A 27,659-nucleotide genomic window follows, 5' to 3' on the forward strand; every position below is an offset into this window, starting at 1 on the left:
TTGTATCCAAAATCATCTTTTATTGCCACTTACACAGATTTAAATATTTAACATTCAGATAAACAACTGTCTGTGTTCACATCACTCATTGTTAGTTACTTCCCCATAAACTCATAGAAACCTCCATTTCTAACCTCTGTAAGATTCCTTTTGGCAGATCCTGAAGAATTCAATTGATGTGGTGGCATCTCACAGCAAAAGAAACTCTTTTTAGGGGAACTCTGGTGTGTTTAATGAAAAAAATCACTACACAATGTGGGCTTTCACAATAAGTCACATTCTTTGCAAAATAATTTGAAGATTCCAAGACTTCTCTCTTTTATTCAAAAAATAAATATCTCCTTTCTGAATCAAAGCACTTCATATGACAGTAAGTACAAAGAAGAAATGCACTTCTTTGGAAGTTCTGAAACAGACATCCAGGAGCTCATGGGGGCAACATTATCCGTAACAGTGATAAAAGCTGAAAGCTGATTTTATACAAATTTATAGCAGAGCCCAATTTCCTTTTACAATCTAGAGCTTCCAATGGATTTCAGAAAAACACCATTTTAAAAGTCTGAAAGGCACAAGAACTGACCATAAAACGTACCGGCACGCTCACAAATACGTTTTATGTTACATTCCTAAAGAGGCTCCACAGGACCCTATGAGAGAAAGAGTGAGAAGCTGACAAGTTCCTCTGTGAAGTACTACGGGAGCGGCAGGGAGTTCCTTCTGGCTTTTGATAAAACAGTTAAAACCCCAAGGCTGGGAGTGTGAGGAGCTGCATCACTCTGTTGTGTTTGGGCGAGTGGCTACATACACGAACACAACGATCAGCAGTACTACAATCGCCAGTGTGGGCAGCACGACGGTGGTGATCTGTTGCCGGGCCTCCTGCATTGCCTGTTTCCTCTCCTTTTTATCTTTGGAGGTCTCTTTTTTGGGTTTTCCTCTCAGCTGCCTCATCCTCCTCTTAGGGTCTTTTGTTCGTTGAAATGGGAGAGAGAAGGGAGTTACACAGCAGGAAACAGTCCACAGTCTTTTGAAACAAGAGGTTGAAGAATTCCTACTCCTTCAAGGGGTTGGCTGCACAAGAAACTGCAAGAGAAGGAAAGAAAACAATTCTTTTGAACAAGATCTACATGCATTCCAGTTACGTTCCACAAAGATGCTCCAAGGGCTGGAGCACCTCTGTTATGGAGACAGGCTGAGAGAGCTGCAGAAAGCTCCAGGGAGGCCTCAGAGCAGCTTCCAGTGCCTAAAGCAGCCAACATGAAATCTGGAGAGGGACTTTTTACAAGGGTGTGTAGGGACAGGACAAGGGGAATGGCTTTAAACTGAGAGAAGGGAGATTTACATTAGATTTTAGGAAGAAATTCTTCATTATGAGGGTGCTGAGGCGCTGGCACAGGGTGCCCAGAGAAGCTGTGGCTGCCCCATCCCTGGCAGTGTTCAAGGCCAGGTTGGACAGGGCTTGGAGCAACCTGCTCTAGTGGAAGGTGTCCCTGCCCCTGGCAAGGGGATGGAACTGGATGAGCTTTAAGGTTCCTTCCAACCCAAACCAGTCTGGGATTCTATTATTTATTAAAGCCATTTGCAGCTCCACTTGGTATATCATCTTCTAAAGAATTTCTTCCTAATATCTAATCTAAATCTACCATCTGGAAAAGAAGAAACAATGCCAGCTGCAGTGTTGAACTCAAAACACAGAACAGATTTAGAGAGACCAGAAGTGGTCAGTGAACTCCATAACAGGGAGGTAAGTGGGAACCGGATGCAGTAACTACACACACCACCCATTCCATCTTTCAGTCAAATGGGACCATTTCATTTCTAAACTTTCATAACTGTTTCTTCTCAGCAAATCCTCAATTCTCACCAATTCAGGGCAGAGTCTTTTTGGTATTCCACCTTCTGCGAGCTGTGGGCTTTTGGTTTGGTTTTGCTGTTTTATCACTTCTAATAGCTAACTCTTGAATATCCGCAGAGGCAAAAGAAATCTCTGTTTTACCCTTTCCCTTTCCATGCCCTCTCCTCCTGCTTGGTCGTGAGCTTTATTTTCAAACTCTAGAAAACAACTACTGTGCAAAACTCAAGTTTGATGTTTGCCCTTTTGGGTAATCAGACAACCAGAGCATTTCAGGCTGCAGCGTTTTCCTAATGCTTTCTGTCTCCACTGTTAATGTACGTCGGGGGGGTTGTATTCAGATTTCTCACAAGACCTAAGAAGTGATGGACAGTAAAAGCCTTTGGAACTTCTGTGTGCCACAGTAATGAACAGGGTTGCCATGAAAACTAACCTCTCCAACAATAAATGTATGCCTTGCTCCACACAGCATCACTTGCTACCCAGACATTAAAAACATCAGCATGGTTTTTTAAGTCTCTTTTGAATGAATATTTCATTCTGAAGCAAAATTATACCAAGTTAATTACATACACTAGCTAACATCTGACAGCTCAGAAGAGAAAGCCTTCCTGCAAATGTCAGCACCACTTGAGCTGCGAGCTGATGCTCTCCAGTTTGGGAATCTGGCATCAATCTCCAAGTACATTTCCAGTAGACTGGGTTACTTGGCTTTGCTACTGGCAGAGAAGGACTTGCACAGAAACTGGACCCTAGTTTTCAGAGAGATGAGCCTTAGGGTTCATCTTAACTGAACCATGAAATGGAAGCAGTGAATCTCTGCAAGCTGCTGCCAGGCTCCTGCTGCCGGTATGAGCACAGAGGCTCCTGCCAGGATTAGACAATCACTGCAAGAGACAGCGCTTCCACACAGGAAAGGTCTGGGATGTTGTACATGCTGCTGTGTTCATGTGGGTATGAAACAGCACTTAAAATCCGGTGCTCAGTTACACAAGACGAAATCCTACAGCCCATGTTGTGCAGGCAGAGTAAGAGTGCCACAGGTATCCCCTTCTGCTGCCAAGGCTCTTACCGGCCACCCATGGACTCCACTGGAAGGCAAGTAACTACTGATAGGGGAAAGGAAGAAACAGATCCATGAAGTACAGCAGGCCAGAGCGAGGGTTACACAGGGTCTCAGTCCCTGTGGTGTGCATGGCCTGTGAGAATAAATTAATCTCATGTTACTGAGCTAAATCCTCCTTCAGCCAGCGATCACCCTGCCTGTGCCTGAGGCTGAATCACCTGAAGAGAGAAGGAAATACTATAGCACTGGGATGGGTGTCATTAGGCTAGTTAGCAACGCCCATTTAAAACATCTCCGAGCAAACTGGTTTCAGAAGGGCAATAAGAAAGTGATCTCCTGCAGGTCCTTCAATGTTGTGCACACTCTAACCTTCGTGACCAGCCAACTCACACTGCAGGAGAAGTGGAAACTCACCTTTGCTCCTCAAACACAAGCTTCCCACTCCCAGTCTCCCAGAACAGGAGAGGGCTCATTGCCGCAGACCGCACACATCTCACTAAGACTGATTCCCATTTCTCTTAACGGCTCAGCCTGGGCCAAGCATCTGCCAAGGCTGGAAATTATCAAACTAGGAAAATCAGCAACTCGCTTCACTGGGATATTTGTAGGAATAGCAACAGAAGAGTTTAAGAGGCTCCAGCAGAAGCAGGGTATCTGTAGTCCACAACAGCATGACAGGAGCCTGGCACTAACCAGAGACTGGAACTTCACCTTCCTTCTATGAATTTTGCAATTTCAAATTTGGTAATAGAATTGCCTGGGGTGATGAGATTATTATTAAATTCACTATAGCAAAGTTCCTTCCTCCCCCCCCCCCACCCCCCCGCAGGAACCTTCTGGCTACAAAGAAACCATTCCAATGGTCAAGAAAATGAGTGTTGACTTGATACATGTTTGAAGCATCCGTTTGGCAGAGCCTCACCCTTTCTTCTCTCTAACACTGCAGTGCTCCATCAACAAATCACTAAGAAGTTCCATCTACTGAAGACAAACCTAAACACATCATTCTTCAACACAGTAAAAAAATCACAAATTAGTACCCTGCCTTGACATCCCCTACAGCAATGACATCCCTCCTCACCAATCATCCACCTTGCTTCCTATATATATATAAGCGCTCTTCATTCTACCTTCTGGGTTAAGTCACGCTGAACTGCTTTTGCAGAGCTAACCCCAAAACCTAAAAGCATCAACCAGTGGGCTTGCTGAAGTCACTCATACCAATGCCGAGGCACTTGCCAGCATCTTAAAGCACGTCAACTACGGTTAAGCAGAGATCATTTTGTACCAGAAGGCTGTAGTGAAACCTGGGGGGCTGATACCCTTCAGAACACATCAACCATCTCCCAGCCAGAATTTATGGCAGTCTGGTATAAATTATTGCAATTCTGCATCTCCTTCTACATGCAACACATGCACAGATGATTTCACTTATCTGCACTTAGTGTACTCGTACGTCTAGACATCTAAAGAACTTATTATCACCAGCCTTCCAGCATGAATTAGTGGTGTTAAGCTGAATAATTTTCCTCCAAATCCCAAATTACAAGGGTTTGCAAGGCAATTTGGGTTAACCTGGCCTCATGATCCTGCTGCTGACACTGTAACGTTTCTGCAACAGCAAAACATCTTGAAATTCAAACAATGAATCTGACAAGAATTAATTTTTATCATTTAAGTTTTACCCCCTGGGGCCATGGATGTTATCGAAACATTAAAAATAAACCTAAACAACAAAGCAGCAACCAGGACAGGCTGTGTTCAAACTGCCTGCCAACCGCAGCGAGAAAGGACACAAGACACCTAAGCAGCAACAATTACCAGATTATCTGAGTGTTGAACAGCCCCAAACCCAGCAGTTCCCAATCACCAGCACACACCAGCATCAGTCAAGAACTAAAATGAACAAACTTATCAGCTTTTACCTATTTTTGCTGCTGGGCTGATTGCTTCAGGGAGCTGCAGCCACAGCTGCTGTATAAGAAGAGTCCAAGAGATGGAAAGAGGCAGAGGTGGGGACACCAGGGGCAAAAGGCAGCCTGGTTAGCAGGAACTACTACTCCGTGCTGAACAATCCTTACAACAGGAGCACTCCCTGGCCTGATGGTAAGGACCACGTGGGAACTAGTGAAGCAGGACTGTTCCCTGCTGCCCAAGCCCCGGGGCCATGGGCACAGGGTGCTCTGCTTGCATGGCCCCAGCAGAACAGACACAAAGCCAGGAACAACACGTTGACTGAAGTAGGATCGTTCTTACTTCTACCCTTAATTAAAGCGGGGTCTAAATGATAGATACAAGCTATTTCCTACCTCTGAAACCATGCAGATGTTTGGGGCTTTTGTAATAAATGACTGAACTGTAATACTGTTAAACAAACCCTGGGTACTAAGGGCAAGACTTGTTTTAGGCTACCCCATATTTTTTATCATTACTCCAGAAATGATTTTACCTTGAGGTGAAATGCCACATTTGGATGTGGAATTTTCTTTCCTGCAGCTTTAAGGTCTGGCCATTGCTAGAGCAGCATCAGCAAGGTCACCAATTTCTAAGGTGATTTGGCCAGCTTACAAATGCAGCTAAATGGGACTTTTTAAGAAGCATTTCAGTAGGAGGCTGGGACAGATTTACACAAGAGGAATATTTGCGTACAAAGCTCTTGCTGGAGTCTCCAGAGACCTCAGTTCTGCATGCAGCCTTCATCCATCCATCCATCCATCCATCCATCCATCCATCCATCCATCCATCCATCCATCCATCCATCATGTCCAGCTATGTCCCTTGTTTTTAACCTGGTGTTTCAGTTTTGGTAGGTCTAAGAGAGTACAGTAACAATTCTCATGCCCTCTCTAAAGAACACCTTCACCCTCTTGGGTGTCTGCTACCTGCGTATGATTTGCAGTGAACGCTTAGACCAGTTTGCACCCAACTCCTGTACTGAGACAGAAGCTAAACCTGCTCCTGTGTTTGTGTCAGACACAAACCTGGCTCCAAAGAGGGAGATTTTGCTTTGAAAAGCTTGATTGTAACAGTTTTAATGCAACTGCAGCAGTGGTTGTCCAGTACTATTTCCATCCCATTCAAACACAACTGCTACACTGTTTTAAACACTAAATGTAAAATGAGAGTTAAAAAAATACTTTCATTATTTGACAGGCTCTAAAGGAGCAAAATGCTCTGGGTAATCACTTGTGTGGGTGACAAAGATGGATACAGCAGGGATTTGCCAATTTGACTAAGAGAGCTGAACCCTAAACAGCACGCCTGCCCAGAGGATTAACAGAACGCTTTAATCCCAGCCACATCCTCCTCCCTCCCCTCAAACCTCCCCAGCCAACCCACTTTCAGCAACACAAAAGTGGCCTCATGACAAAGTGAATATTCCAACTGCGGGATGATTCCTTTTGGTCCTGAAGCACAGCTCTGTGCCACCGCTAACAAGGAGAAATGATTATCACCTGCTCAAAAAGGAAATGGCCTCTGTACAAGCCACCCCCTAATGAAACAACCTGCGCACATGAGGGCTCTGCAGGAACAGCCACACAACTAACTCCAGGTTCAGCACTCTCCCATGCTCTGGATCCCCCAGTTTGGTCCTCTTCAACCCAAGTTGCACAGGGGAACCAGTGCAGAGCTGAACGCAAAGCCTGAAGAGATGCTAAACTTGAGATCTTCTCTTTTAGTGACACTGTCCTGATTTCAGTGTGCTAAAAATGAAGAAAAGCATTAAGAGAAAATGTCTCGCTCTGTGAAAAATGGATTTTCACGTTACAGCATGAGGCCAATTCTTATTATCATGAAAATTTACCTCAAGTCTATTTGACTGCAGCAAGAAATTAGGATCAGCAAATCAAAACAACCCTGCTTTCAAGGGTAAAAGCTTTTAATTACACACACAACAATACGGGACTATTAAGATTCTGTTTGAAGTCAGTTCAGCATTATTTTGTAGTGAGGGGTGGTGGCTTTCTTCCTCAAATTACAGACCTGAATCTGAATTGACCCATCATTACTACAACATCACATTTACTGGAAATGTGGCTTATGAAAGTCTCCAAACTACTCAGAGCGCTTGGAAAATGAAAGGCAGCACTGAATGCTGCCATAAAGTCAGAGAGAACAAGGCCACCACAGCACAAAGCTACTTCAATGCGGTTTTCACAATGCTGAGGACTTGGATAGAGCGAGTAATCTGTGTTAGAAACAAAAAGCCACGGATCTCTGCAGCTGGGAAGGCATTGTTAAACAGAGGTGAGGTGACAGTGGTTTTGGCACGCACAGCACTGGAGCGCAATGCTATCTGCCCTGAATGCAGCAAAGAAACCCACCAGAATGCAATTAAAAGGAAGTAAATTAAAGGCAAATCCTTCTGCTCCGCACACAGGTATATAAATAACCTGTATTCCTCTTTGCGGGTGAAGAACCAGCATCAAGCCAACTTGTGCAAACAGGCAGTCCAGTGGAGAAACAGGACTAATGTTTCTTATAAACACAAGGAAAACAAACACCTAATTTGTGTCACTGCATGGATTCAGTTCCTATGGGAGGCCAGAAAAGAAGAGCTTGTCATTCCCCACCCATACCACTACCGAGGATCTTACACATAAATGCAGTAAACTACAACACCTAGGGTATGACCTGATATTATGCGTTTGCTCAGCTGCTTTCTTAAAAAGCAATTTTCTCGGCTGCTCCTGAGACACATCCTTTTGTGTCCTTTGGATACAAACCATCCCTCTTCCCACTGCATTTATGGAAACTCAGTCCGTTTCTAAATAGCTATGCTAAATAAATAAATACAAATGAAGGAGCTGCTTGTGTCAGAGCCCCTCAGAATGTATATGCTGCTTTCCCACACCAACCCCAAGTGTTAGGCATCTACAAGAAGGTGCAGCTAAAGGAAACCAGTGTGAAAGTAACACTTCTGTTCTCAGCGCTGCTGCGTCCAGGTCATGAGCCCCCGAGACCCGGGCTGTGGCTGCTGACTCACACCATGAGCTTAACTATCACCAGAGCTCATCATCCGAGCTGACAATGACCTGGATGGGAAACACTGTTCCTATGATCCACTGTGGGGTCTGGTCATTTACTTCTCCCATTCAAACTACTGGTACAGCATCACTATCAACGTGTTTGAAACAGATCCCCAAGACACGCACCCAGCGGAACACCAGCCGGTCTGAAGCTTCATGTTACAGAATGCAAACAGAAGAGCTGAGGGACTGTCACTGCTCTTTATTATAATTCTACTGTCATTAAAACTGGTGCTGAAAATTCAGGCCAGGCTAAAGCTTGGCTGGCAGAAAAATCCATACCCACAGCGAGAATTGGTCATTAAATCTAAACCCACAGAACCCACAAAGGCAACAGGTGAGCCTGGGGTGTGTGCATGCAGCAAGAAGGGAACGGTGTACACAGGACTGACCCACAGAAAATAGCTGACAGAACAGCTTCTAAGATACCAGGGCAATATCTAGGAACAATGTGTGTACTTCCTGACCAACAGACACTCTGATGGTGCTGGACTCAAACTATTTGTGAAACAGTTTGTTTCTTCAGAAGGCATGAAGTGAAATCTTGCTCTTCTAGTTCAAGACAAACCTGCCACAGGAGAAAGGCAAGATGGATGTGTACCTGGAGTCCTGAAGCCCTCCTGAGACAGGCCTGTAGGGGAAAACGAAGACCACTGCACCAACAGTGTCACCTCCCGTTTGATTTTATGAAGTAACTGGGAGGTATTCACGGATTGAAAGCAAGCTGGATGCAACACGAGAGCACGCTGAGTGAGGGGTTCAGATCACAAACTCACCCCCTTCAGGGCTAGTCTGAAGTTCTGGTTTTTCCAGCTTCTCTTGGCAAGCCTGGTTTCCAGTAGGAGGCTGAGGAAAGCCTGCTGGCACCACGCCTGCCTCTCCCTGCTTGTACACGTGCCAGGGGAGGACGCTGGAGATGAACTAAATCACACAGAAATCAACCCAAACGCAATCGCTGGAGTGGGTGCCTGTGTTACTCCCTTCCTTACTTGTTTTCTAAACAGGGAAGGCGTTTTAGAGCGTATGCAGTGCTGCCATTTGGCAGATTTTATTCCCAACTCTGTTGCCTTCTAGACACTCATTTGATCTGGATACTCAAGGTATGAGTGAATGAAACACACCCCTCCACATTACATTACAACAGCCCTGCAGGTTTAAGCTACAGCTCTTCCTCCAGCAGCCCGAAATCTGCACCTTTCCCAAATTCCTGTCAAAGTACAGAAACATGCTCAGTATGAGTGTGACAACAATGCAATCAGGACACCTTTTCTTGGGGGGAAGATAAGAACTGGGCCTTGCTACACAGGATGGGTGGGCAGGTTTCTCTTCCTATGGCTGGGCTCATTAAAGTCTCATTCTGTTTACTCCCCAGCCAAAAGCTGAGGCCTCATTACATTTCACTAAACAATCCCACATTATAATAAAGCTGCAGGTTTCCTGCCATGATAGGTAGGCTCTGTTTGCGATTATTTAAGGAGAAAGCACATAATTACATATAGCTGGATTAGGCTGATCAAATCCCTGTTAGTGCCTGTCAATATGCACATAAAACAGTGTGACATTAATGTAAACTCATTTAATTACAGAAAGTTTAATTAAGACTTAATAAAATTACAGAGACCGAAAGTTTTGCACAGTCTAACCAAGGAGTTTCCCAGCAAAAACACCTCCTAAACACAGCCTTGTTTTGCTCAATCAGTTCTGCAACACTGGTTCTTGCTATTTATTAGTGCTCCTGTTTACAATCCTGTCGTGGTTTAAACCCTAGCCAGACAGCACTGCACTTTACACCGGCTCAAAGCTCAGAAGCAAAAGCAAATGCTATGGAGCCTTGTGTGTAACAAAGTCCATTATGAGCAAGCTCAGGTAGACAGAGGATGGCTCAGAAGTTCCTCTACAACATTCAGCAAACAGCTACGGATCAATACCATAGTTCAACCACCATGAAGTGCAAGTGACCTTCTCTTGAAGCACTTACCAAGACAAAATGTTACATCCCCCTCCATAACAGTATTCATGTTCTCCCTTCTCATTTATTCCTCCTGCACAGCCTCCCTTTCCACTCGGGTTGTTTCTAAAGCAATCTGCTATATGCACAGTGCTCTCAGTCACCAATGATACACAATCGTGCATTGACCCCGATACGCTTAGTGCAAGGATATCAGCATCATTCTCTGCTGAACAGATCCAAACTATTCCAAGGGTAGTCATGCTCATGCACTGCTTAAGTTGTCTTTTTTGGCTGCCCAGAGAAACTGCGGCTGCCCCATCCCTGGCAGTGTTCAAGGCCAGGTTGGATGGGACTTGGAGCAACCTCCTCTAGTGGAAGGTGTCCCTGCCCATGGCAGGGGTTGGAACTGGGTAAGCTTTAAGGTCCCTTCAATGCAAATGGTTCTGTGACTCTATGATATGGATGCAACTGAATTCCTAACCACAGGTGGAACACATTAAGTGCTCAGTATGGCATACAAGCCACTTGAGCTCCTGTAAGCCCACACATGCAGTGCCAGGGAGATGTGGGCATGGATGCCAGGCGTCCTGTTGGTCCACACGCATTTCCTTCCCCACTTCGCTCTGTGACAATGACCTCCCTTGTTCTGCATGTGGAGGTGTGTTATCTCTATTTCTAACCCAGCAACCTTCACTGTCTGTGTGCAAGAGACTGAGACAAGAAGGGCCAGGAGTGCCACTGCAGAGCTTCTCTCCACCAGCAAGCATGCTTGTGCTTCTCTACGTTCAAACTTTGGCAATTTTTGGCACACAGGGCAATGCACTGCTCCCCAGGGCACCCGTTTTGCCACACTAGGGTTTCCTGGTATGCTCCCTGCCAAATCACATCAATCTAAGGATCTCAAATAAAAGAACATAGCAAATTCTGGTTCATCTTTAATAGTCTCTCTGCCAGTTGAGCCTCCTGCTCTGATCCGGTTTACTTTAAGCTTTGTTTGCTCCTCAGCTTAGCTCCTCTCTGCACAGGCCCTACAGTGTTTCCAGGATTCCCGAAAATGCTGAGATGCCATGAAGGAGCCTCACCAGGCCCTTAGCCAACAGGGCAGAGAAATCTCTGAACGAGTCCATCTCCCAAACATGGATGTTTCCTGCAGTTTTTGTCAATGGGGGGAAGGGGAAAGGAAAACAAGGAAAAACTTGAGGAAATGCAACTGCTAGAAAGCATTACAGTGCAACCCGCTGGAAAATGTATTATAATTCAATGCTGTATTAAAAGTGACCAAAAAACTTAAGCCCTCCCTTGGTCAGTCACATCCCTCCAAAGCTCTTGGAAAAACTCTCCATGCTAGAGACAGATCTCTGATAGATACCATGTTCTGAGCAAGTCTATCACTTACTCTGATTCCTGTCCCCTTCCCTTTGGCAGCACAGCTATTTGCGTCACCCTCCTAACCCAGAGCCTCTGGTAATTTCTCTTCTCTGTTCCACTGCAATTCTTCAAAGCATCATAAAGGCAGATTTAATAAGCACCTCAATTTGTATTGCTTTCTATTTATAATACTGCAAAAGCACCTGCTGCTGCTGAGATCTACACAGGTATCTTTCTTACTTTGTAGAGATTAATTCAGATTAATATTAATAGTTCCACATTTTAAAGCAATTGCAAGCAGCACTGCCCCAGGCTGTTGTGTGGGTTGGTTGGAGGGTTTTTTTCCATCTTTGAGGTTTATATTTTCTGTCTTTGGGGGCTCTTTATTCATTGGTTTTGTGGTGCAGTTGTTTCCCCCCCCCCCCCCCCTCCATTTTTACTGAGATGCTGCTGATCAGCTCTTTAAAACAGGGCTCATTTTGCTTCATTGTTCACATCAGCCACATTCAATAGTATGCGTCCTGGAATATTCAGTAGATCCCTCATGCCAACAAAACAGCAGGCACTCAACAATCAAACCACTTCAGGTTGTACCCTGAATCCATAACAGTGTCAGTCAAGGCAGCACTGGGGCCCATGGATGGTTTGGGAACTGTGGGTGTGCAAAGAAAGGGTGTGTAAAGGCACCTGCCCATGACACAGTAGGCACAGGGTTTGAATCACGTATTACCCGACCTTCTCTCCAAATGGGGATATATTAGTTTTTAATCTCATCAAAGTGCCTGTGAACACCAACTGACAGCTAAGGCTGCACAGTACAGAAGTCCCACATCTGACCTTTCAGAGGGACTCAGGAATCATGTCCTTAGGCATCTCTTCAGAGCCTGTCTTTCACAGCTTACTGACAGAATATTAATGGCTGCACCCAGGGCTGTAGGCTCCTGGTACCTACAACATCCACACCAATTGCTCTTGCTGTTATCTCATTTAACACCACCACAGATGGAAAGTTTAATGCAGTGGGGGGAAAGAAAAACATACATAAATTGTGGTGCAGTGCGAGTAGGTGAGCAAGATGATGAAACCCAGAAAGAGCAGGAAAGCCCCCTCAGTGTGCAAGAAAAGAAGCAGAACAAAAGGAAAGATAAACCAGTGCATGGAAGAAAAGCTGCATGAAGTGAAATAAAGACTGGAATAAGTGGATGGAAGAGTCAATCCATCAGAGCAGACAGACAGCAATGATCAGTCTCACCTCTGCACTGTGTTTATTTACTCTTAGTGGCTGCCAAGTGAGGTTTATACTGCTCATCCATCTCCCAGCTATGTATTTAGGTGTGATGTAGCACACTCCTCCACAACCAGCCAGGAGAGCTCAGGGAAGAATTCACAGGACATTCTGAGTCAATTTCATCTCAAGAGTGACTCTTGATGCCTCAAACTCCTACTCCAGAGGGATGCTGTGCTATTTGCCTCTGCAGTATTTAATATGGGCTTTGCAAGGGTAAGATTTTCAGTGCTCCCATTAAAAATGGGCATCTTTCTGAAGAAAAGGAAGTCTTGTTGCTGTTACTATTCATCCCAACCTTGCCAAGATGAGAAAAGCTGGTCAGAAATACATAAAACAGTTTTGAAACTGGTTTTAATCACTTTCACTGAAAAACTAAGCAAATTTAAAGGCTCATAGACACAGGCAAACATCATTGCATTGTACGCAGTATCATATCCTCCTCTTACTTCTCTGTCAACAACAAAAGCTCAATATAGCCATTACCTTGGGAATTCACAGATTTTAACTTTCTATTAATGTGAGAGAGATGAGGATACAGATTTGGCCAGAAAACAAGCGAGACACAGGGACTTGCATGTCATTTAAAGAGGAAATGCCATCTATCTTTTCAGCCTCTGTCCCAAAACATCTGTAACCTTCATGAGTTCTCATCCTCTTCCACAATTATTTCTTATCATGCAGGGAGGTTTCGAACTTTTGCAACAGCTACATTGAGTACATCAGCTATGGGCAGACATGCTATAGATACCCCAAGCTGATAGCTAATTGTGATTTTCAGTCTTTCAAGCAAATAGGACAACTTAAAATGGCAAACATTACTCTATCTACTCATCCATAAATTAGGAGTGACAATAGCAGATTATTACTCATTCACTCAGAGTGTTTGTTTGGCCCTGAGAGAACTGGCTTTACTCCAAGAGCTGGCAAACACTGGTTAATATACATGTAAATGTTTTATTCCTCTCAGAGTAAGCAATTGCACAAAATGAAATACCGAATGAAAGACAAGCTCAGTTTTTCTGCTGATGCCTGTCTCGGATGCAGTGCTGCTGAAAGCCTCTGCAAGCTTTTTCACACCGAGTCAACAGGGAAAAAGCCACCTTTTCTTTTGAGAGTGAGACAATTTCACTGTGGAAACACAAAAGCTTTTATATAAATATTAATCATCCAAGTTGTCCTGGAGTTAAGTGGATGGAGACTGGCTTACATAAGGTTGCAGTACTGGCTTAGTAATAGCGAGATGTACTGAAATGGTTTTGCAAACACTGCTCCAAACAGGCTGTTCCTCAATACAAGATCTGCAGTGCCAGAAGTAGATTCAGCGACCCCAATATTTAATCTGACAGTACTATAAAATAGTACTTCACTCCCAAGAGTGAAAAGGTGTATTTTGTCCTTTGAATTTGTGGTGCAGGCATAAAGGAAAAGGAAACTGTTATTTTCCTCAAAAACTGTCACTAATTTGAACTGGAAGGAAGCAGGGATACTAACAAAAGGGACAGAGGTTCAACAGAGAGAGAGAGGCAAATAAACCAAGTACCTGGACAGAAAATCAGGCAGTGATTTAACAGAGCCCTTAGTGCAGAGCCTTAACCAGTCCAGAACCTGAATATTCTAAAGCCAAGTGTAATGCACCCATAGCCTTGAGCATGGGCTCTCCAAAACGCAAGAGAATCAACAAGCACATTCTGTGCATTTGGATGCGGGGACAGTATGCATCACCTCCAGCAGGATGCTAAGAACCATCCTGCCTACAGAGGGCTAGAGATAACAGAAGATACTTAGATTTACTTACTCCTCCTATGTACATACAGACCATCAAACATTGCTTACCCCTCTGTCCAACAGTGAGGTGAGATTTACTCCCCCCTCAATTAACCGAGCCTTGAAACTAGAACTACAATCACAAAGAAGGTTTTTAAAGGGGAAAAGGAGAAGCATAGCCTTTTATCTTGGGTACTGCACCATATGCAGCAGCTCACTTTCCTTGAGAGCACACTAAAGCAGGATGGTAGCAACAGGTCAAAATTGTTTATAAACCTTAGACAGAAAGGACACCTATTAAATGTACTTCAGATAGCAAGTTTAGAATGAAAAACAAAACAAAGCAGAAAGCTCTGGCTTAAGATCATGGTAACCTGATGGAATCAAAGTGCAAAAAGTGTACCGCACTTAAAAAACAACCATCAGGACACCTACAGTCAAAATTCATCTGTTCAAATGAAAGGAAAGATGAAAGATGAGCAAACACTGATGGGAAACAACACTATCAGCACAAGGGACCTTCAAAAGACATGGGACTATGTACATGTTGCAAGAGCTGATGGGAAGTTCAGCTCCCATCTGGCTACTTGTTTCAGTTGCTATTACAGTGCTCCACAGGTTTTACCCACGTCTCTCCATGGACACAAATATCTATGGATATGCAGCAGACAGCAGATCTGTATTTTACAGAAATTAATCACAGAATAGTTAGGGTTGGAAAGGACCTTAAGATCATCTAGTTCCAACCCCCCTGCCATGGGCAGGGACACCTCACACTAAACCATGTCACCCAAGGCTCTGTCCAACCTGGCCTTGAACACTGCCAGGGATGGAGCATTCGTAACTTCCTCGGGCAACCCATTCCAGTGCCTCACCACCCTAACAGGAAAGAATTTCCTCCTTATATCCAATCTAAACTTCCCCTGTTTAAGTTTTAACCCGTTACCCCTTGTCCTGTCACTACAGTCCCTAATAAAGAGTCCATCCCCAGCATCCCTATAGGCCCCCTTCAGATACTGAAAGGCTGCTATGAGGTCTCCACACAGCCTAGAATTGCTCTTCTTCAACATTCTCCATTTTATCAGAAAAACAATTTACACTTCACAGGCTGTTACATTAAAGCTACTTTTGACATCTTTCCCTCCCAAAAATTCTGTGGATTTCTTAGCCTGCAAAAAATTACAGAGCTGGTTATGGCTGGAGCAAGCTCACTGACTAGTACCTGACAGTACTTTACCTTGAACCTCGACCCTAACACTGCGCTTCTCAGGGCAGCTTTCACACAAAGCAGACTCTCCCTCTTCTTGTATGCTAGTGCTTACATGACACTTTCAGATCTCACAAGGGGATCTACTGAATGGAAGGGCAACTCAACAGAACAAGACCCAGGCTCAGCACTGAAGAGGATTTTAAAACTTATTACAGGGTATCACTTCGACATTCAGTGTTATACGTGGCTGAAATGAATACACATGCCAGGCTGAGCTGCAAGAGAAGGCACCTCTAGAAAAGGCAACCACACTATTACCAGATAAGCCCCCAGTTAGCACGGATCACCACACCGGACAGAGATTTAACTCATCTAGAGAGCAGACAGCTAATCGGATTTCTTAATGGGCTTCCCTCTGTTTCACTGTGGCTGATGTATACTGCATACAGGATTTTGGAAAGAGATTTTTTTTCCTCAAATAGCACATTCTGCTCTACTACAGCATTCTGTTATCATCTTAGCTTATGCTTATATAAAGTACCAGATGGAAAGCCAAAAGTTACATCAGCAGTCACTAAGAGGTTAATCATTAAATTCAAGGTATGCCAGGGCAGTGACAAAGCTGAACTCTTGAATAAACGGAGCTTGAACAAAGGTAGCACTGATTTTCCTGAAGAGGCTTCACTACTTAACTCCAAAAGTGTGATTTCTTTTGAGAGGATGAAGTTAAGAGTTAACCCAAATGTATTATTTCTTTTCTACCGGAACAGAAACCAACCCATTTACGATGCAGGCAACACAACAGACCTCCCTTCCTTTCACTGTTCTCTCCCCCCGCAAGAGAAACTCAACTTCACAAGACTTCAAATCTGAGAGAAAAAATAGCCCAACAACATGACCAAAAACCTTAAAAAAAAAAAACCCGGTTCATCTTTATCCTACAAGCTTTTCTTCCAGTGCACATTTTCTTCCAACTACTTTCATCTCCGTGTTGCTCTTAATGCTTTCCTAGAAAGGAGTTCCTTTAGCATGCAAGTGAAAAACTAATTTGATGAAGAGACAGGGAATGTCTGGAGCCCAGTGAAGAGACACGAGGAAAATATTTGGATATTCCAGACTTCCTACCATATTTTACGCTTTCCAATTCTGATCTTCCTGTTTCCAATTTTAAAAAGGTACCGGAATCAACCAGCTGACTACTACAGGCTGTACCACTGAACAGAAGAGTTACTCCTTTACCTCCTTCAGGTCTGATTAGGATCATTCAAAAAGCAAAGCGATCTGAGTTTTGATTTCCCACAAGTACTCCAAAACACTTATTGAACCATGGCAATTATGCCCGTGACAAATCCTAGGGACTCAGTGTTCCCTGACTTTCCAAAATCACTGTTTTGACTCACTCACATCTCTGGAAATGTGAAACTTACTTAGATAAGGTTTAAGAAAAAGCAAGAAGATTGGAGAGACCAAGTTAATCAGGAAAAAACAGGGAAAAATAGCTCCCCAAACAAATAACTACATATCTTTCCTGAGAGAAGGGGCATAATTTCTTACTCTCCTATTCTGAAAGCGCTACCTCTTTCACAGTTAAGCAACGTTTCTCCACAGAAGCCATCACTGATTGCATTCATTTGAAATTTTTTATGTAAACAAGTGTTGGAATAGAGAATGAGAAGCCAAAAAAGGATATTAAATTACAGGATGTATACATCCCAGAACGTTGCATGTATCTCTTTGGAGAGCAGGAACAACAACAAATTGGACATGAAATAGAAATAAAAGTAGACAAGAATGCGGAACCTGAAAGGGGTTTGCATAAGGTCCCTCATGTCTTAAGAATTTATTAGAAGATGGTGTTAGAGCACCTGAATTTCAGAGAATTAATTCAGAGATAGCTCCTGTTGCAGCAGTTTCTGGTAGAATATTTTACCCTGGCTGTCAGCCAAATCTCTGCTATGCTGATTCCAAATAAATGATACCCAATTTCAACGACAGATGCTGTTGTGTTGACACATAATTGATACGTTCATATGCAGGGCTCCCTGGAATTCTGTAACAGCAACACTTTATTCGCAAGAAATACAACTGACAGTCGAATTCAAAGGGATTTGCACATAGCTGATGCTGCGACACTGCTGGCACTGCGAGTCTGAAGGGAAGAGATGGCTATCCAGGGTGGTCAGGAGCAGGGGAGGCCATAGATTTTCCAGGGCCATGAAAATACGAAGTGAATGCGAAGTGGCTCAGGCAGAAAGCTCAGAGAAACAGGAAACCTCAAAGTTTTCAACACAAGTTGCATATCCCTTTCCTGCAGAGCTTGTAACTGTGTAGGAGATGGAAGTCATAGAAACGCCACAGCACTGAAGTAACAGATAGGTCCATAATCTCCTCCTCTCTTTGACTTCCTCGGTTTCCTAGGCAGTAAACAGTTTAACAACCTTTAAAAATACACTTAGCAAAGGTATGTTCCAAAGAAAACATTCTGTCCCCACCTCCTTGTATGTTCACTCTCCTGGAGTTAACTTGAAATGAACTTTCATAAACAGTATTTATTTTGGGAAGCAACCATATCCCTCCTCAAGCTTAACAAACCTTCAGCATCTACTGTGATTCTTACAGGGAGAAAACAAAAGACAACGACACTGTGAGATATGCCTGCAACCTAGATTTTCCTTGGGTTTAGTAACACAGCATCGTATTATTTTCACACAATGAACAGAAACATTCACAGAATGAAAATATTCAGAGAAAAACTCATACCCCTTCATTTCACACCAAAAAAAAACCCACCCCAGCAACAACTAACATTTGGCACAAAACCCAGCAGTAACTAAATGCCATATAGCAGAGTTGTCAGTCAGTTATTCAGATAGTATATGTTATTCAGCACAAACGCAATGTGAAGTACCTTGCCATAATGCCCCTTTTTAATTAAAATAACGTTAAGCTTAAAAATACTTTTGAATTGCAGGTGTATGGATTATCAAACACATTTGAAGCTCAGAGATGAGGAGGAATCACTAACTGGAAGTCTTTTCAATCCCTGGAAAACCTATTTTGTTGGCTGTTTCTCAAACTACATTTCAGAACACTGATCGCAGCCCAGAAAGCTTCTGTAGTGTAATATGCTGCTGCTGCTTGTGGGGCCTTATCTGGCTTTCAAATATTGTCTGTGCTTCCCTGCTAGTACCAAAGGGAAGATTTCTTTCTCCAGTCACCTCTTTCCTTACATTATATGAAAAAAAGAACTGATGTTAATTCTTCAGACTCTGCACACGGCGGCTCTTTCCTTTCATTCTTCCTCTCCTGTGCTTCTAAGGGTTGCTAAGGCCAAAACTGTCAGAAGACCTCTCTTCACACTGAGTTTCTCCTTCAGGAGCGCCCAGCAGAGAGTTTAAAGTTACCCAGACAAAAAAACCCCAATGCATTTATCATCAAAGCTTGTAGCTCTCGCAATGCCAAAACTGTCATTTAGTTCAGCAACATGGCATATGTAAAACATCCAGGTTTATATCCTTGCAAAAGCTCAGTGATTGAAAAGGTCAAGGAAGTGCATTAAGCAGGAAAGCTTTAGGGGTTCTTTTCACTCTTACGACAGGCATTGGAAAACCAATCTTTGCCAAGAAAACACATCCAGATATCAGACGTCCACAGGCACCAAGTGCACAGGTACCTTCTTCTGAATGTCCCAAACCCCCCAAACCAACCAACTCCCCTCTCCCCAACTAAAAACAAACCCACCACCACACATACACAGAGACCCCACAGCTGTTTTTCAGAGTCACAACAGCCAGCTGAGACTAACCTCCTTATGGCAGCTGGGCATCCCAGGAACACATACAGAGGGTGGTTAGGCACTGGCACAGGTTGCCCAGAGAAGCTGTGGCTGCCCCATCCCTGGCAGTGTTCAAGGCCAGGCTGGACAGAGCTTTGAGCAACATGGTCTAGTGTGAGGTGCCCCTGCCCATGGCAGGGGGTTGGAACTGGACGATCTTAAGGTTCTTTCCAACCCAAACCACTCTGTGATTCTATGAATGAGGAAAGGAACATGAGTAAACAGTTAAGCCAATTGTCACTTGCATTGATATACCAGAACCAGTCATGGGGCATGACAGGTTGGTACACCACGGGCAGACCCACCCTTCCTCACTCCTGTCCAGAGGATCAGATGCAAACCAGCTCCAGTTCAGAAGCTGCAGTTATTAGTTAGACTGGTGCTCTACCTGAACTAAAACAGGCCAGCCTCTCAGTGCTGCATTTTAAATTGAGCATGGTGTTGAAATAACAATGCCAGAAGGCTTAGAGAGAAGCTCCAACTCCTGTCTAATTATTTGAGAGTGTGGGCAGAGAAGCGCAGGTCAGCTGCAAGGCACTGTATAGCTACTCCCTATCTGTGTTAGGAAGGGCATTATTAGTCCAGAAGGACTGCACCAATTTGAACGTTTGTGCTCCTAAGATTTATTCCTATAGGTTTCTTTGGGTGTTGGAAACTTCCCTTAAGCACACACTAAATTTAATAACTTTCTTTAAAAATAATAAAAATCATCATGTTCAATAGTAATAACCTATCCTGTTATTAACAAAGGCAAGGATTTGAAAAGTCAACAGTAGGAGTGAGAATCAATTTGGCTTCTGCATTTTGTTCGGTTTGGACACAGAACAGAAAAGGTCTCACTTTCTCCCACTCAGGAAGGCACTGCTATAGCTGGAAGATACGGGAAAAGCAATAAGACAATAGTTCTGTTTCTCTTCCCCAATTTATAATGTCATTAAAAAAAAACAACAACCCAAAGCATGTTTGTTGGAGGTTACCGTACAATGAGTTAACATGCTAAATAAATCACAGAATCATAGATAATTCTATTATAATTCTATTACCAGCAGAAAGAAGTAAAAGCAAGTCAGCTTCAACCTGCAGAAATATAAAAGACTTAAAAACAGTTCAGGCTATCAGATTTCAGAGCAAATCTTCCTTTGACAGGCACTGTTTCCCATCCTGTTAAGTATTTCTCTTACCACTGTGGGAAAGACTTAAACAATGGAGGGAAACTGGCTATGGCTTGCTCTGCAGGCTGAAATAACCTCAATTCAGCAACAAGAATCAGCATCAAGACTTCTGAATAACAGTATCAAACCCTAACAATTAGGCAAGAAGTTAACATGCAGCCCTTTCCCCCATGCCAATGTCCCTCACCACAAGGAACTTTAGGTCTCCAAGCCTTCAAACATACCCTACAGCAGTATAACTACACTCCTTTACACAGTTAGGAATTCAATAAACTTGAGTTGTTTTGCACTTAAGATGGATGTTTATCCTTCAGTTCCTATCCTAAACTATGCTAGAGTTTAACTCCCACCCAAAGTAGGCTGCACCATGATGGTACGTGTGCTGGGCTGATAGTGAGACCCAGCCAGCACAGTAAATGTAATAGTTTCTAAGCAAAACCAAACAATTACAGGAGAATTCCCTGAGCCTTTTTGTGGCACAGCTCCAGGCTCAGAGCCACATTTTATACTGGCACCAGTAAGGTCTAATAAAAGCTCAGGGATCTTGAATCTTATTTGTATCATGACAGCCATGTACCTAAGCTATGTTTGCAGGGGCACTTCTATAACTAAAAGCTGTTTGCTGCAGCTTCCCTGAACAACTCCTCCTTTTTGTTATCCTTCTAGTTGGGTGTCAGAGTCAAGCACAAGATCTTTCATGACACAACAATGCTATATAAAGTGCAAGACACTACTGACATCTAACTACCAGTAAGCAGCCACTCTAGGAACAAACACTTCAGAGGCAAAGCACATCAGTGAGTTTCAGTAACAGATTTATGCAGCACACCTCCTCTCCAGACCTGATGCTAAGCACTGTACTGTGGTCAGAGAACTTCTTTCCAAACGCACACGCAAAGCCAAGGTGTTAAACAAAACCAAACTGACACTGGGTAAAAAAGCAGAGACTGATTTATAAACAGAAAGCAGACTGAGGAGATGGATCCACACTCTGACGCTGGGTACATCCAAATCATGATTATCCATGCCTCTAGCATGATACAGAGCCCAAATCAACACGGCCTGAATAAAAGGTTTTTATACTTAACAATTAATAAGGCTCAAGGACCCTTATCAAAGAGCCTATCTGAAGGCAGGTAGTACTTTGAGCACGAAAGCCCAGCCAGGCACCTGCTCAGATTCCATTTTTTTTCCAAGTTTACTATTACACAGCCACAGGACCTCAACTCCTTAACCACAGTGTATCTTTACACTTACTACATGCTTTTAGAGCTGCCTATGGCCAAAAGAAAATAGAAAAAATACAATAAATCACAGCTACACAAGTGCTTGTAAACAGAAGTACCAAGACAATACAGTCCCAATCAAAACGGATTGGGTTTGTTACTGCCAGAGTCTCAGGGGTGCCCACATAAGTAAACAGGAGGCCACATCATTCTGTACTCCCCTCACCAGCTCATTTCAGCCTGGAGAAGTCATTTGTGCCTGCAGCAGGGCAGGCCACAGTTCTACTCTTCAAGTGACAAAGCTGCAAACACATTGGCTTAGGCAGAAGCAGCTTTTGCACTGATGCAGCTCTTTATTTCCCACTCTTTTTGTGAAATACAGAAACAATTTCTGAGCGAAGCCTTTGGGGAAAGAGCTTTACTCAAAATCACTAGTCCTCTGTCTGGCACAATAAGAGCAGAGAATGCAAATGAGCTTCAATAAAAGCAGCTGGCAATCAATACGAAAGGGCTGGTCTCCAAGAGTAAACCGAGTTCCTCTAAGGATAAGAGTTAAAAGGGGAAAAATAGAAGAAGATGGATAAAGGAAGAACAAATGTAAACAACACGGGGGGATGCACAGAAGGAATACAATCTAATGATGCAATTTAAAGAAATAAAATCAGACCGACTGACAAAGAACAGCTTGGAGTAAATAGGAAAGAAAAATACAGATCACTATAGTGCAAGGAAAAGGATCATTAGGAAAAGTCTAATGAACACATGTGCAATCCAAACAAGACAAAATAAGACTCATGAAAGGGAGGAGATCAGAGGCTAGGTGGCACGAAAGCTTAAGGCACCACCGAGTTCATGCTCTAGCCTGATATGCAGCTGATGGTGAGTCCAATAATGAGTTACAGCATTCCTGCTACACACATCTGGCCACTTCACAACACCCTGCACACTCATTCCTCTGACCTTCTGCCATAATGCAGAAGATCAGTACTCACCTGAATGGAGCAGAACCCACCATGCATGCAGTCAGGCTCCTTTTCTAAGTTTCCTTACCTCAGGAAGTCCACAGACACCTGGCAAAGGACCTGCAAAAGCCCAGCATTACTGTTACCAACTGTGTAAAGAAAAAGCATTCCTCAAGACTGACACATTTGCTGACTTTTCCCTATTACTGTGTCTCATTTTGGCTCATTGTGCCTCATATTGGGCTCATATAAGTCCATTAGAGAATACACTGTGGTCACAGCAGCAGCCTTCTCTTGCAGCTCTTATAGACAGTACTCAATACAGAAGTGAAAATACAAGTATTTTGGCACTGTTGGCAACCTCTGCTCAAGAAAAACCCAAAAATCAAGTGTCTTGCATACTCCAAGTCAGCATCACAAATCACCCTCCATCTTCCATCTACAAACCCAGCTTCATTGGCTGGTTTTATCAATGTCCTCCACCAAACACTTGGTTAACATGGAACAAAGGTCCCTATTTCACAAGTGCCATTAATACTGCATATTAGCACACAGGAAGACAAGCAGTTCCTTTGCTCAGAGGATTTTTAGCCCCAAAGAATCCCACCAGCAAACTACACAATGAAACTCCTTTGATCCCAAGAATGTAGCCCTTATCTTCAATAAAGTAGCTGCCTAAATAGCATACATTAATGATACAGGGTGTAAAGTGGTATTTTTCTACACTCCTATGAAACTGCAGGGGAAGTCGTGTCACCACATACTATTTACCTAGATTGTTTTGAGGAGCATACTGATGGCACAGACTTCTCTGTCTAGTCAAGTTGTTAATACACTTAACATTATGCTTATATTTTCAGAACTTTAATAGAGAATAATTTGGAATAATTGAATAATTAAGGAATTCCTGTGAGATTTCTAATGACAAAAATGGTCAGAAACTTTGAGGCACACAGACATCTAAAAGCACAGAACTTGCATTTTAAAGAGACAAATCTGAAGAGGGACTTTTTAAAAGGGGATGTAGCAATAGAACATGGGGCACTGGCTTTAAACTTAATGAACGTAGGTTTACATTAGGCATTAGGATGAAGTTCTTTACTGTGATGGTGGTGAGGCGCTGGCACAGGGTGCCCAGAGAAGCTGCGGCTGCCCCATCCCTGGCAGTGTTCAAGGCCAGGTTGGACAAGGCTTGGAGCAACCTGCTCTAGTGGAAGGTGTGCCTGCCCATGGCAGGGAGTTGGAACTGGATGAGCTTTACGGTCCCTTCCAACCCAAACCATTCTGTGATTCTATGATGAAGTGACTTGCTTCTTTGCAACTAAAATCAGCATACAAGAATTCAAACAAAGTAGGATGGAGAAGACAAAAAAAAAAAAAAAAAAAAACCAAACCAAATCCAAAACTAAACCAGTGTTAGGGCAAAAGACAACAAAGAGAATATTATCACACATTCTCATCCCCGCGCAATATAGATGTGCCTAAAGGGCTCAAAAATACCTGATCTCTGGCTGTTTGCCACATCCAACATACAAAGCCTACTTCTTCAGTTGCCTACAGCAATTACTTTAGGGTTTGTTTTAACAAGTAAAAATCTCTTTCTCAAGAAAAGAAAAAAGTAGGGAGGAGAGGCCTGCACTGCTGCATTTTACATCAACAAACTCAAGGCCTGCCACTACTGCTAAGACAATTACAGCATTTTAACAGCACATTTCCCTAAGGTAGCAAGCAGTTAAGACCTTTATATACTGAAAGAGATGGCCTTTCACATTAGCATGGCCTATTAGCCACAAACAGGATTAAGAGCTCAGCAAATCCTCACACAGCCCACATCTGTCAACATAACTCTTTCCCATAATGGGCAGAAAGGAAGGTAATTTCTCAGCTTTACTGAGCCCTTACTGGAAAGTTGATACTGCAGTAATTTAAAGGAACAAAACCAAAAGGGGAACAAAAAAAAAGGGCACAATCAGGGAGGGCCCTCAGGATCTGTTACCTTGTAGAAAAAAAACATGCCACCTGATTACAGAACTTGTGGTCTTACAGAGCAGCTCTGCCATTGCTCTGGTGTCCCTGTACAGCAAACAACCCTAGGAAATCTCCAGAGAAGATAACAGCCAAGATCTCCTCTCAGGACATTTCTATAAGCGTGATAGGAGTTCCATAATCCATCCAAAACCAGAGAGATCCAGACTGGGATGCTACTGAACATCAACCTGCCCATAGGTGCATCTTGCAGCTCATGACAGAGATTAGTACAAAGACAGAGATAGTTTTATTCTGGAGCACCTGGACCAAAATAGTTGAATCAAGAGATGCCAGATCCATTCTGGAAGGCCCTAGATGGCTTTGGGAGCAGCTGGGACACAGCTGTAACAGTCAAAGCAAAACCCAGCCCGATTCAGTACAGCGAATTGGTGCTCAGTTCCCTCAAACCCTGATGCCACTGTAAAGGATCAATGTGTCTGAGTGCAGTCCCCACAACAGCAGCGCTACCTGCTGAACCAGGGTAGGTCTCCTGGGACTCTTAATGAAGAAATTCTTTCAGCCCCTCTCCACCACTGCTTCTTGGTAGTGTACACCCCATCAGGACAAGTCTCGCTGGGCTTCAAAGTAACAGGCAAAAGAGAAAGATGGTGGAGGGGGAACATTTGTAACAAAAACAAACACAGAAACTGCATTGCATTACATTACATATTAAGTGCTATGGCCGAAAGACTTAGGGTATAGTCCATCTACTGTTCCATAAGCCAGCTCCTACCACCTAATCATCATGTATATCATATATATGTAAAAGCATTTCACTATTTAATGCATGGGAAAACACGATTAAATAATAATAAAGTAAAAGATCAAGATTATTTTGCTAGCACACAGATACAGCAGTGACTGGCTGGCATACAGTCCACTCCTCACTGTTACTGCACACACCTCTAAACAAGCAGCAAGGAAACAGCCATCAGCTGGGGAACAGCCTTGTGCCACCTCACACAGGGCACTGTCCACCCAAGTCTGATGCTCTGGTGCAGCGTTAAAGCTCAGGTGGTGCTTCATGGACAGGAGGTGTGGGAATGCGGCCACTGCTAAATGACCTGATGTCTTGCACAGAGCAGTCCCATCGACCTGTGAACACCAACCACATCCCTGATGGGTGTTAAGTGTGCTAATGACCCATGAGAAGGACGGCTTTCCCATGTCCACTCTGGCAGCACCCGAAGATGCCCAGCTCTGTAAATGGCTTCTTTACCTATGTCTGCAGTGCTGTGCTGTATCACTCTGCATTCGTGACAAACAGCTCTGACAAAACCCCCTGAGGAGCAGAATCTTACGCAAGTCCACCCTGGAAGAAGCACTAAAGAACAGGCAGTTCCTAGAGTTTCCCATACAATAAGGAGTATTTGACAGACGCACACAAAATTCCAGTTGATAGGTACGTCCCTTCCACATTCCCCACAAAGCACGAGGGAAAGCAGCAGCTAACATTGCTGTGACAAGGAGCAGCTCATTTACCTGACAAAGATCTGTGAAAATTCTGTCTACAAAGGCTGAGAACAGTCTAAAATCAGCTTTCTTCTTAACTTCAGTCTAGGAGGGCTCTATGTTATAAATAGGCCACTTAAAGGCAGTTAAGAGAGAGGGGGGGAAGTCATTAAAAATGTACTAATGAGAAACTCATCTCACTTTTTTTAACAGGGCATCAGGGAATTCCTGCAAGGTTTCTGGTTTATTTAAAGGAGGAAATTCCTTAACAAAGCTGAAGACAACTGACAATCAAATCTTTACAACTGAGAGGAACACGGAACCCCCGGAGGTCCCAGCACAGGGTGGTACTGCAGACCCACACCATACAAACCTCAGGCAGGATCGGGACCTTGGAATGGAAATCTCTGTGACTGAGAACATCCAATTCCTGCTGCTTTAAAAGATGGTTTGAACCATAACCGGTTTCGAAAGAACAGAAAACAAACCAATCTCTTATAGGTAACCAGCGATGAGAACCAAAGAACTATGAACCGAACTCGTGTTTGTATGGACAAAACACACACAAATTAAGGCACAGAGGTTAAAATAAGAGAGAAAAGCCACATTTTCACTTTCAGAAGATACTCTCTTTTTTCCCCGGGTCCCATTTTAACGTTTTCCTGAGGGTTCCCCCCCCCCCCCAACCGGTTGCTTAAACACAAGTCTCGGTCGTTCCCCGGTACTCGCGACGGGTGAACCGAAATTAAGAAGGAAAACCAGACCAAACCCTTGAAGTCTTCCCCGAGTCTCCTCAGGAGCTGCCCTCGCTGCGTCCGCGCTCAGCACCGCTTCCAGGGGCTGCAGTTCACACCCCCCAACCCCGCCGCGGCTCCGCTCCGCCACCGGCTCACCTGAGCTCTCCCCGGGCAGCGGGACCGGCCCCGGCGGGGTCCGTGCCCGGAGCGATCGGTGTCAGGGCTCTGAGGCGAGAGGCGCGCTGCGAACCGCCCCCCCCCCCCCCCGCGCTGAGGCGGCGGCTCCCCGCGCCCCGCGCTCGCCCCCCGGCTCCCCGCCGCCCCGCACCGGCTTTGCAAACTTTCCGGTTCAGCCGCGGCCGCCGCCGAGGAGCGCTCGGAGCCGAACTCCGCAGGAAGTTGGCCCTCCCGGGAGCCGAGCCCACTGCTCCCCGGGGCACACCGCGGGCTGGGCTCGGCCCGCGGCCCCCCCTCAGCGCTCCCTGCAGCGCGCCGCCCGCTCCCCGCCGCCCTCCCTCAGGACAGAGGGGCCGCCAAGCGCCCGCACTTGGAGTTGCGCTCACCGGAGGGACGGGCACAGCCCGAGCTGGCCGCCGGCAACTTCCCCGCTCCGCCACACGTGGAGCCGAGGCGCGGGCCGGCTGCCCCGCCGCTCGGCGCAGGAGACGTGGCAGCTCCAGCCCGCCCCGGCCGCGCCGGAGGCTCCTCCCGGCCCCGC

The 27,659-nt window shown here is 44.4% G+C and overlaps 1 protein-coding gene across 6 annotated transcripts; it reads right to left on the minus strand.

Moving 5' to 3' along the window:
- Window positions 1-27,659, minus strand: SMCO4 (single-pass membrane protein with coiled-coil domains 4). Of its 6 annotated transcripts, none has more exons than XM_062639300.1 (3): window positions 27,505-27,659; window positions 22,775-22,844; window positions 1-1,083 (listed from the first exon to the last, which is right to left on the minus strand). In XM_062639300.1, exon 3 carries the CDS (start codon window positions 949-951, stop codon window positions 772-774), a length of 180 nt encoding a protein of 59 aa, XP_062495284.1. In that variant the 5' UTR covers window positions 952-1,083; window positions 22,775-22,844; window positions 27,505-27,659; the 3' UTR covers window positions 1-771. The 6 variants fall into 6 exon arrangements, with proteins under 6 accessions (XP_062495284.1, XP_062495282.1, XP_062495285.1 ...); XM_062639298.1 differs by having other exon boundaries at window positions 22,755-22,844; XM_062639301.1 differs by lacking the exon at window positions 22,775-22,844 and adding an exon at window positions 25,656-25,847.

The sequence above is a fragment of the Pezoporus occidentalis genome, unplaced genomic scaffold, assembly GCF_034315485.1.
Source record: "Pezoporus occidentalis ecotype Australia unplaced genomic scaffold, CSIRO_AGI_Poc_V1 ctg6, whole genome shotgun sequence".
Taxonomy (NCBI): domain Eukaryota; kingdom Metazoa; phylum Chordata; class Aves; order Psittaciformes; family Psittacidae; genus Pezoporus; species Pezoporus occidentalis.

Excerpts from the sequence above, each read along its gene's own strand:
- SMCO4 (XM_062639300.1), bottom strand. The coding sequence starts at position 951 with ATGAGGCAGCTGAGAGGAAAACCCAAAAAAGAGACCTCCAAAGATAAA.